This window comes from Phaseolus vulgaris, chromosome 8, assembly GCF_051622355.1.
Source record: "Phaseolus vulgaris cultivar YP4 chromosome 8, ASM5162235v1, whole genome shotgun sequence".
Lineage (NCBI taxonomy): Eukaryota > Viridiplantae > Streptophyta > Magnoliopsida > Fabales > Fabaceae > Phaseolus > Phaseolus vulgaris.
Window position 1 is genome coordinate 54,358,530 of NC_143505.1, and position 12,251 is coordinate 54,370,780.

Here is a 12,251-nt window from a genome sequence, read left to right on the forward strand (position 1 = left end):
ACTCAAATCCGTTAATATCGCAATCTTTCGCTACAAATTTAACCTGCAGATGTATTTTTTTTAGACCATTTACTTGTAATCAAAATTATTGTTGCATCATCCTCAATGATCGTAACATGGAGGAAATAGACAGTGAGGATCAAGTAAACTGGTGGAACAGAATCATTCCAACATTTGATACATACTTCAAGACATTCATTTTTTCACACTATAGCATTGGAACGGACTCATTTCTATATTTCTCTTTTATAACTGGTAAGAGTAAAATTGTCTTTTTTTTAAGAAAAAATAACATTACTGTCTTGAAGCAAAATATATTCTTTCTAATTTAGGATCTAAATAATTGGTAGTTAAAACCTTAGTAGCTAATTAGATACTAATTTAGAAACTATTTAACAATAATATAAACTAATTTAGAAACCTTTCTTTTTAGTTTTTAAAATGATATCTAATTTAGTAACTATAACAATTATTATTTTTTGTCTTTAAAATTAGTTTCTATTTCTTGGTTTACTTGTAGTAACACATTTTCCTTTATTACTTGTCTAGCTAGCCTCATCAAACCTTTAGCCACTATATAAGTACCAAGGGATTCCTTTGTCTTAACCCTCTAGATGTTCTAACTTTCAATGCTAGGCTTCAATTTACTAATATAGGCAAGATTTCAAAACCTTAATTATCCAATTAATCTATCTCTCCTTAAACCCGAGTCTATTATCATATGATACAAGAACTCCCAACTTACTAACTTACTGAATCATAGACTTTCTCATAATCAATCTTAATGTATTTTTTTCCTCCTGACATCCTCAACCACCTCATTAACAATCAACACACTATCTAAGAGGCCTCTTCCCTTTATAAAGAAATCAGATTATGCAAAATCAATAACAGAAGACAATACTAACTTTAATTTTAGAGATTATCTTATATATTGTACCCACGAGAGAAATTGGCACGTATTATTCCGGTTTTATTAGGTCCCTAACTTTGGGAACTAAGACTATAAAGGATGTGTTACAGACCAAAGGAATTTTTCTTGTTGCCTCAAAACAGAACAGAATCTATAAAACCTCTTCCTTTAGATCTTCCGGTTATTCTTAATAAAGCTAAAATTAAGCCCACCTGGTCCTGGGCTCCTTGACCCTCACACTGCCATACAACATTTTTAACTTCTTGCTCATTGATTTTACTGGATAACTTAAGTTATCATACATCATTATTGCTTTGAATTCTACATTCCCATGTCTGACCCCATAGTCTACTGTTGATGTAAATCTCCTTTGAAATACCGCATTTGCCTATTTCCTAACTAGCTCTGGCTCCTCAATCCAATTTTCATTAATTGTAACCCCTTTAACCTCATTCCTCAACTTCCTCCATCTTATGACAGAGTGATAACACTTGGAATTTTTATCTCCTAACATTGTCTAATTCACCCTCACTTTTTGTCTTTAACATTGAGTCTAGTTTTCTATTGAGAACTTTTAGCTGGCTTAGTAATTCTATTCTATTCATTCTCAAATTGTCTTTTATGTCCCTATCATCATCTTTATTATACAGCTTTTCTAACTCTATTTTTATTTCCAATTTCGCAGTATTCATACGCCCAAAGACTTTTATTCCAAACTTTAATGTCTATTTTTCAGATTTTTCATTTTCCTTGTAAACCTTACCAAACCATTCCCACTTACATTATACGAATCCCATCACCTTTTAATCATATCCTTAAAATCAACACTAACCCAATCTATTCTACTTTTCGCTTTACCATTCGGTCTATACTATGTGAACATTCTTCCTACAATTGAAATATCTAACAGATTATTATTTTCAATAAACTCATTAAACCCTCTAATCTCTTGAGTCTCCTTTTGTTGTCACTTACTTCTGTTACCGCATTAAAATCTCCAATAATTGCACCACTTAGTGATTTTGTCTCTTTTACTGTTCTAATTTTCCTCCATATTTCTATTTTTTCTCCTAATTCACATGATGAGTAAACATTAACCACAACTACATGAATATTTAACTTTGTATATTGTCCAAAGATCACAATAAAACCTTTTTCTTGTGTATACCTTTCATAGTTGAAGACTTGTTGTGCCACATAAATAGAACCCGTCCCCTTCCATTTTCGGTTTCATTATGAATCCATCCTATTTGATTATCCCCCAAAAGGAAAATCATTTAGACTAAGACAATTCCTTAGTTTTCATGTCCTGGATACACATTATATTTGCATCCTCTCTACTTATGAACCCTTTCAGGTATCTCATTTTAGTATCCCCTAAACCTCTAATGTTAATACTTATAATTCTAAATTAATTAAAACTTGTATCTCCCTCCCCACACTCTTGTTCTTTAGCTCATGGTCCCTTTATTCCATATACCCTAATACCCTAGCACAGTTTCTCATTGGGGAGGAGTCATGGTTTAGACAATCACTAAGTTGAGATGTGCAGTAGCAGTCTCAGTTGGTGTAAGAAATGCTGGTGTTCAAGGAACCTGAGCGAGAAGATGCAGGGTAAGCAAGGAATCTGTTTAGCTGATGTAATCTGTGTCTTGTGGATTAGTATTTATGCACAACCTATAGCTGGTAAGTCTACTGCAGCAGGCATGGAGGGGGGTGATGCTAATTGGACTGATGTGTCCGTAAGGCTTTGTGGTGTCTTGGCTCTCTAGTCTATGAGATGATGGTGGCAAATCCAAGTCTTCTGATTGAAGATGTGAGTGACCCATATTATTGAGCACACACAGGACTCTAGTATTGGCAGAGGAAATCTCAAGAATTGCAAATGCAGAGCAATTTGTAAGTGGTGAGTTGGGGAATATGTTGGTTCTGGATATGTTGCAGAATTCTTGCCTAGTCAATGAATTTTTGAAGCCGCAGATGTTGTTGCAAATTCACAAAGGGTTTTGGATTATGTGCTTAGTTAGACTCAGTGATGAATCCATCTTTTTGAGTTCCAAGTGCAGCTCCTTATTTGCTCAATTGACCTTACCATTCCAGTGTCTTTTATGCCTATGTTTGGTGCAACACAGGTCATGATTGTGCCATTTCTGGGTGCTTATGGAAGCTAGAGCATGTTGTAGCATACTGTAGGTGGTGTACTACCGGGAGGCCGAAAGGTCGAATAGTCGATAAAACCGAACGATCGTGAAAACAGATGATAAACCGCGATTAACCATAATTAAGTCAGTTTAATCATAAACCAAGATTAAAACACAAATAGACCTTCGCCTGAGCTAAAAAAGAAGGCCCATAAGAGCTGAAGCCCAACACAAGGCTATAAATATCATAAGGGACCTTGTGCCAAAGGTAATCTTCTAATCCCTAGCATACCCACATATTATACCCGGACTGACTTGAGCATCGAAGCACCTTCGCAGGTACCCCAACCCGCCGTTTTGGAAGGACTTGTCAGACGGAGATGCCGAATACAGGAGTTGCAAAGAGAAGACGAAAGCTACATGAGTCATTCTGAGAGGTACCCGACCTTGTAAGAACAGGTGGTCTTTCAAGGTAACTATGCTGCATAATAGTTGCCGAGCCACTGCAAAACTGATGCGGCATATTTACAAAGGGCGTTGCAGTTTTGGTGAGGAGCAGCAGGTGTGGGAGTTGTTGTTATATAGCTTATGGAGCTCCAATAATGGAATCATGGTTTTGGCTTCTGTGCCGAGTCAGAGTCATTCACTACAAGAAAAATTATGAAATAGAAACTAATTTGTTAGTGACAAAAAATAATTAGTTGTTATAGTGACTAAATTAGAGACCATTTTAGAAACTATTTTTTTTGTTTCTAAATTAGTTTCTATTATTGTTAAATGATTTCTAAATTGACATCTAATTAGCAACCAAAGTTTTTACTACCAAATTTAAAAACTAAATAATTGGTAGTTAAAACATTGGTTCCTAATTAGATACCAATTTAGAAACTATTTAACAATAATAGAAACTAATTTAGAAACTAATTTTTTTTAGTTTCTAAAATGGTCTCTAATTTAATTACTATAACAACTAATTTTTTTTTCTTCTAAAATTGGTTTCTATTTCATGTTTTTCTTGTAGTGATTGTAGAATTTTGAGTTAATCCTTCAATGTTATGCAGATAATTGCTTCTCTATGTGGGCCAATTCAATGCTTTTGCTGCCATTTTTTTATGCAGCACAGGCCAATTTTGTGTGCTAATGTGAAGTAGTATTTATAGCATGGTGTAGTTGGTTCTGAAATGTAGCAATGGTAAGGGGGGATGTGGATTATGGATAGAATTACAAGGAAGGGAGCTAGGAGTGTAATACTGTGAAGCTGGTCCGTCATCAACTTCATCACTTGTTCTAAGACATGGTATGATTTATGGTTGCACAATTTCTTAGCAATAGCCTCTACGAAAACTTTTCAGCACTAACACCCTTTTATGAGTCCACATAACACATGTAAGTCATGTGCCTTTCGATAAAAACTTGCATTAGCAAAACAAAAATACCACCTTCTCCAGCCATCATGATATAACATATAATTATAGTCCTATCAAGATAAGAAACCTCTACATCCTGCATAACATTCCTCCTTTGCACCAACACTAAATATGCAAAAGTGTCATATGTTGTGGCTCATAAACTATTCCAAAGTTTTAACATAAAGGATGGGATTGAAGCACCAATCTGAATATTGTTAGTGTTCTGGTGGCAAATGAGACAATTGATGAGGTAAAAAGTAAGGGTAAGAAGTGCATCATTGTGAAGGTTGACTTCGAAAAGGCTTATGACATGGTGAGATGAGATTTTTTGGAATATATGATGTCTAGACTTGGTTTCTATAGTACTTGGATAAGGTGGATGATAAGTTGCCTTAAATCTGCATCTATCTCGGTTTTAGTCAATGGTAGTCCAACTAAGGAGTTTAAACCACAAAAAGGTCTGACAAGGTGATCCCCTGACACCTTTTTTGTTTCTTATAATTAGAGAAGGTCTGGCTAGGGTTGTTAGGCAAGCTATGGAAAATGATATCATTAAAGGTATTGAAGTTGGGTTTTCATCAAATGGCACGTTGTTCATTTATGGGGTGTGTTGTTGCAATAAAAAACATTCTAAGATGCTTACAACTTATGTCAGGGTTGAAGTGAATTTTAGGAAAAGTAGAATTGGTGGTATTGGGGTGCAGAATTTTGAGCTTAATAGTTACTCTAGGATGCTTAATTGTGCATCCATGATCTTACTCTTTAAGTATTTGGGTGTTTAGGTAGGGGGAAATCAATATAGATATGCTTTTTGAGAATTTGTGATTAATAAGATTAAGATTAAGTTAGATGTATGGAGAGGAAAATTCCTATCTTTTGCTGGCAGGGTATGTCTGATTAAGTCTTTTCTATCTGTTATACCCCTCAATTATTTGTCCTTCTAGGAAAATACAATTGAAATTCCTTTGGGATTGGGCTTCTGAAAGTAGGAAAATATATTAGGTAAAGTGGTCAGATATATGTTAGAAAAAGAATTTAGGGGGGTTGGGTGATAAAGATTTGAAAATGTTTAATCTAGCTTTGTTAGCTAAATGGATATGGTGTTTGAGGTTAGAATCTTTGAAAAGTAGAAAGATATTTTAGAATCTAAATACGAGAGTTGGAGGAATGTAGTGGATTATAAATCTAGTAAGGAATCTAGATGATGGAAAGACATTAAAGTGATAGGAACATCTACGTATGGGATTCTGTTTTGGGATAATTTATATTGGGAAGTTGGAAATGAGATTGCTTTTCCAAATGAATGGATCAACAATGGAATATGGGTGTGGAGGCTAGAATGCAGAAGACTTTGGTTTGAGTGGGAAAAACCAAAAAATTTGTAAATGGAAAAATGCAGAAGGGTTTTATCATGAATTCATTGATTTTCTATAATTGATTATCAACCCTTTTGAGGCTTGATCGAGGATAGTTTTTTTCCTTCACAAAAAGACATGCTGGATTTTGCACCTATATACATACATACGGATCGAAAACTAAACCAATAGATTCACATAGAATACCTTTCCTATGGATAGATAATAGAAAGAGTATCAATTCATATGCTCATGGTCTATTCAGTGCAATAATATATATATATATATATATATATATATATATATATATATTAGATATGGTAGAAAATGTTATAAGCTTTATTGAATTAGCTAAAATCCTTAATCATAAGGATGATAATTGGAAATGGTGTAAATATGAGGATTATAATTTTACTGTCAAATCTGCTTATGAAATCATAAAAGAGAAGGGGTTGGAAGAATGGGAGGGATGTTACTCACAAATATGGGGTGTTAAAAGCTTTACCGTCTACAAAGTTATTTGTTTGGCTCCTCTTTAAACAAAAGTTGCAACTAAGGTGAGTTTAGAAAGTAATTAATGATGTCTCGTGACTCATGTGCACGTTTGTAACATCTTTTTTTTCCTATGCAAGGTTGCTAAAAAGTTTGACACTTGTGTGAAAATTGGACTGGTATGTGAAATGTTATACACAATAATCAATTATCAACTTCAATCTTTTTGGTTTATCTAAGAAAAACAATCTCGTTTGGAAAGGGTATGGTTTGCGTTATGCAAACAAAGAAATGTTGTAGTTTTCAATAATGCTAATCTGGATACAACATATATATATATATATTTTTTATACCGCTCAAAGAAACATTTGGACATGGATGACGCAATTCTATCCCAAATCTATTTTCACCATCTCATCAAATACATAATGTATATAACTACAATTAGAATAATACCCTTAATGCATACAAACTCGTCTTTTCATTTTCTCGCAACCATCATTTTGTAATTACTATTTCTGACAACCTTGTACATGTTCACCATCGCTATTTGCCTTGCCTTCTACATATGCAGTTCATCATCGCTATATAATTTGTGCATTTGACAGATGTGGCCATGCAAATATTTGAAAAACATCCCCGTGAATTCAGCACTGCAAGAGATGAACAGAACCTAACAGCATTGCATATGCTGGCGCGAAAGCCTTCAGAAGTTCTACGTAAGCTTCATTTCCATTTTGGTTCTTAATTAATTTAGAAATTTATGCATCTATATCTTTATACAAAAAGCAAGAATTACTCCTCAATTGTCGATATTCACTGTTATAAAAATGATGAGCAAATATTTACACTTTTAATATTAAGTCAGGAGTAAAATATAGAACTTTCTAAATAGGAAAAAAAATGGTGCTTAATACAAGATCAATTTTTAATTTAACTTTTTTTTTCTTTTTTTTTATCAACAAAGAATATAATCAATTAAGAGAGACATTTCAAAGATGTCTCAACCCTTATCCAAGATCCACATGTAAGTCAAGGTAGCCAGTCAAGGTAGCCAAACCAGAAAAATAAAGAAGACAACTGAAAGAAACCCTACATGAATGAATGGGGTGCCAATAAAGGATGCTTCATTTTGATGTGAGTGGAACATCAAAGCACTAACTAATGGTGTACCTTTTACATTTGGAACCCGACTCTCATTCTATTTTACTTTAGCAATTTAACAAGTCCTTCGGTTTTAATTTTTGGAATACTATTCTCTTGCTTTTCCCTCGTTACTTTTCGATCCAATAAATAAGAAAAAAATGATATTATAGGTCCTTTGATATCAATTTTTTTTTATACATTACTAACCAATCAATTATTATTATTTTACATTTTTTAATTTTTTATTTACTTTACCATTAAATTTCCAACTTCCATTTATATTATCACTAATTTTTTCCCTACATTTAACCATTCAAATTTTGAGTTTTCATATATTTAAAAAAAATTACTTTTATTTACAGAAAAGAATCTAAGGCCAAACAAAATACATAAAAAAAAACAATTTTGTGCACCAATAAAAGGGCATGTGGAGCAAAGTTTAAACAGCAAGAGGAAGTTTGAAGAAAAGAAAAGAATAGAATAGTGGTAGAAATGTTTTGTGAGTAGAAATAGTTTTCTCTCTCTCTTGCAGTGCAACACTAATATTTCATTCTCCATCAACACACATCTATCTTCCTTCAAAGATCACCACTCGTAAACTTCTCATCACTTCTTTATTCTCTCTACTCTTTACCTTCTACTATTACTTGTGCCATTCTCTGATGTAAATTAAAGTTTGACCCTTTCATTTTGGTTAGAAAATGATGAATCCTGGTGTGGAAATTTCGGATGAGTCCAACATTGAGATTACAATACCAGGAGACGAAATTCCAATATCAGGAGACGAAATTCCAATATCAGGTTTTTTCATACAATAATATTGGTAGATAGATTTGAGTTCTGAAGAAGATGATATATATATAGTGATTAAAATTAGAGTGACTAAAATTAAGTTTGAAAGGATTGCAGATATCTACTGGTGTGCATTATGGGGTGACTGAAGAAGATGCTTGCAGTTCACTTGGCTGCTTTATCTGGCCACCACAGAATAGTCAAACATTTCTGCTCTCAGCAACATCTGCTTGACAAAATGGCTTACAAGGATATTCAAAAACTCTTTTTCATGACCATTGGCAACGACATGTTTGGTAAGTGCATCTACAACTCATTAAACATCCTTCTTTACCCCTTCTTCTTATCTAATTATCTTTTACTACTTAATTCAACTGATATGATTCTATATCATTTGGTTTAACATTAAATGTTATAGTAATTCATAGAGACTTTTCATTTATCAAATTAAATAGTCATAATAGGTATGTCTTCAAATACTTGAATAAAAGTAATACTCATGCATATTGACTTACTTATTTTTTTTATTTATGATTTATAACTTCTCTCCCTAATCAGAAAATTCTCAAACAAATTTTGCATGTCTTACTCTCAATCTTCTACATTCTTCAAATTTAAAGGATTAGTGAAAACATTTTGCAACTTGTGTGTCAACATAAATTTCCACATTTTTTCATGACAATTTTAGAAAGCTTCATTATTTGATTCACAATGATTATTACTCCACTGTCAATCTAAAATTGACTCGTAATCCATAGCACACAAGATTCAAAGTCTTCACAAACTTTTTTACCTTCTTAATTCCTTTAAGGGTGTTCTTCAAAATCTCCCAAACTTGTTTGGAGGTGGATGCATTCAACACTATCTCAAACATAACTCATCTAATCTTAATGGTTATAAGTAGTGGTTATTAAGGCTTCTTCATTTTTGGTAAACTCTCTTTCTCATTCATTAGGTAACAAAGTAAAGTTTCTCACAAAGTAAAATACCCTTAATGCATTCAAACTCATCATTCTTGTACATGTTCATCATCACTATTTAATTTGTGCATTTGACAGATGTGGCCCTTTGTGTATTTAAAGCATGTCCCCTTGAATTGAGAACTGCAAGAGATGAAGAACAGCTAACAGCATTGCATATGCTGGCGCGGAAGCCTTCAACAGTTCTAAGTAAGCTTCATTTCCATTTTGGTTGTTAATTAATTTAGAAATTTATGCATAAAAAAAGCAAGAATGACTCCTTAATTGTCGATATTGAGTGTTATAATGGTAATGGATTAGGTATTTATTAAATTATTAGTCTCATAAATACAAACGTATAGCAACTGATGAGAAAATATTTGCCCTTAGGCATGGAATTAGAGGACGACAAAGTTAGTGGAGGATCGGGTATTGTATTGCTGAGAGAGATATGGGCTGAAGTTGGAAAATTGAGAAGGGAAGAGATTTCTACGTTGATTACTGAACCCTCGGTAGCGTTGTTTGATGCAATAAATTCAGAAAACGATAACCAAGTAATAAACACTTTTTTGGAGCGTATTGGTATATTCACGACCGTAAAGGACCCTAAAGGACGAAACCCACTGCACTTGCTTTTTCTACATCGACGTTATGAAATCTTTAAGTGGCATGAAAATGAATGGAAAGAGCAGTTACGAGCAGTAGACAGTGGAGGTAACAATGTTCTACACTTGGCTGCGCATCTGCCACCTCAACTCCAATCATTCTCCGGTTTAAAAGCAAGCAACCAAATGCTGATTGAGGTCAAATGGTTCAAGGTCAATTCATTCATTTTCCTATATTCTTATTCACTCATTCTTTATCAGTATTGTATTGTAAGACATCAGTTCCACAAATCTTCACATACTTTTTGTTCATAAACAGAATGTGGAGAGAAACATTCCTGTTGAATTCAGGAGTTCCAGAAACAAGGAGGGGAAGAGACCAGTTGATGTATTTTATGATGAACACAATCAGTTATCTAAAGATATCAAAGAAACAGCCAAAGGAATAGCGGATTCTGGAATGATTGTGGCAACGCTTGTTGCTACCGTAGCATTTGCAGCTGCTCTCACTGTTCCTGGTGACAAGAACAATACCTGGTTCATTGTCTTCATTTTCACAAACGCTGTCGCATTATTCACTTCTTCTGCGTCCATACTCTCTTTCTTGTCAAATTTCACTTCTTCAAGATTCGCACAAAGTGAATTTGTCGTATCACTACATCCCAGCTTGACTTTTGGACCTGTGTTACTAATCATCTCCGTTGCTGCTATGGTTCTGGCTTTCATTGCAGCATCCTTTCTGATATTTGCTCACAAAACCAAGTGGGTTTCTTATACAGTGGCTCCAATGGGGGTTTTCGCATTACTTTTGTTTCTTCTCTTTCAATCTAAGTTCTGCGACGACCTCTTTTGGTCCAGATACTATCGTCCCAAACTTGAGTAACTTATTACTTAGGCACCTACATTACCTTCATTAAGTGTTTTTTATCCGTGTTTTAATTACTCCATGGCTGCTGTATCCACCTCATTGTATCATTTGTTTGTGAAACAATAAAGTTTGTGGTTGAATTTGATGAGATTATTAAAAATGCATCACAACACAACTCAAATCTGTTAATATCGCAATCTTTCGCTTCAAATTTAACCTGCATCAACTTCAATGATCGTAACATGGATGAAACAAATAGTGAGCATCAAGTAAGCTGGTGGAACAGAATCATTCCAACATTTGATGCATGCTTCAAAATACGCATTTTTTCACACGATAGCATTGGAACAGACTCATTTCTATATTTCTCTTTTATAATTCATAAGAGTAAAATTTTCTTTATTTTAAGGAACCCTGGGCATTGAGTTCTCGCAACAACTTAACTGTTTCATCTCACAATTCATGAAAAGTTCTTTTTATGAAGCAAAAAGTCTTTTATTTATATATATAGAACACTTGATGTTCCAACCTATATGATACCTACTTCTATGTAAGAAATGCTTATTTTTTGTATTTATATATGAAGAAATATTAATATTTAATTAGTACATCACCACAAAAAACCTTGACCTATCCACTTTTACCACAAATAACATATACATAAATTCATGGAAACAAAAGATCGTCACCCTCCCAATAACCAGTAAAAAAAAACGGATTTACTTATGGACAAAATCCTTATTTTCTTTCTTTTTAAAACTAAATATAAATAATTGATCATAATGTTGTTTGCTTTGGTTATTTTTTTTTCTAAAAAAAAAAAGAATTAATTGGGATGTCTACCCTTAAAAAAAGCAGAACCTAATCCTAACAATTTATTACAAAAGTTCCATACATGATTCACCATCATACATTCATAGAATAAATATTGTACTGATTCTTCAGCTGTATCACACAAGTGCTTGGTATTTGTATTTCACTCTAAGTTTTAGGTTATCCTTTGTGGCCACTGCATTCATCCCCATTATATATACAAACTGCAGTGCATTTGGAAATTCTTTTACTTTCTAAATTGAACCAAAAAATTCATTATGTTCCGTACTATTGTTACCTTGTATAACATAATCTGCAGACTTTATAGTAAACAGGTTAGATATATCTCCTTTTCACTCCCAGAAATCTAGTCCCTCATGCTTTGGTGTGTGTTTTGATATTAAGAATGTTGTGATCATAGGTATTTCCGCTCAAAACATTCTCTCCTCCATTTCATTTGTCATTCTCAATTATTATTATTCCAAATACCCATCTCTGGTGACAGAATCTGTTAACCTCGAGTGACCTTGGTGTTTAGCTTTTGTAATAGATGTTGTATGTGAAGCTTTCAAGAACTATTCTTGTTGTTTATCATTGTTACTCCTACTTGTTCCAGTTTTCTTCTCTTGAATATAATGTGTGGGTCTAGAGTTGTTTTGATCAACACCATTAGGTTCTCAGCAATTTGTTGTATGAAGTGGTATCGGTCCCCTCTTTGTTGTTTTACCCGCTTCGATTCAACTTTGTGTGATAATCCA

At 33.5% G+C, this 12,251-nt stretch overlaps 1 protein-coding gene across 1 annotated transcript; it reads left to right on the forward strand.

Moving 5' to 3' along the window:
- Positions 1 to 7,912: 7,912 nt before the first annotated feature.
- Positions 7,913 to 10,858, forward strand: LOC137826673 (uncharacterized). Its single transcript, XM_068632743.2, has 6 exons — positions 7,913 to 8,050; positions 8,155 to 8,257; positions 8,366 to 8,544; positions 9,307 to 9,417; positions 9,598 to 10,025; positions 10,132 to 10,858. Exons 3-6 carry the CDS (start codon positions 8,403 to 8,405, stop codon positions 10,693 to 10,695), a joined length of 1,245 nt encoding a protein of 414 aa, XP_068488844.1. The 5' UTR covers positions 7,913 to 8,050; positions 8,155 to 8,257; positions 8,366 to 8,402; the 3' UTR covers positions 10,696 to 10,858.
- The last annotated feature ends 1,393 nt before the right edge of the window (positions 10,859 to 12,251 follow it).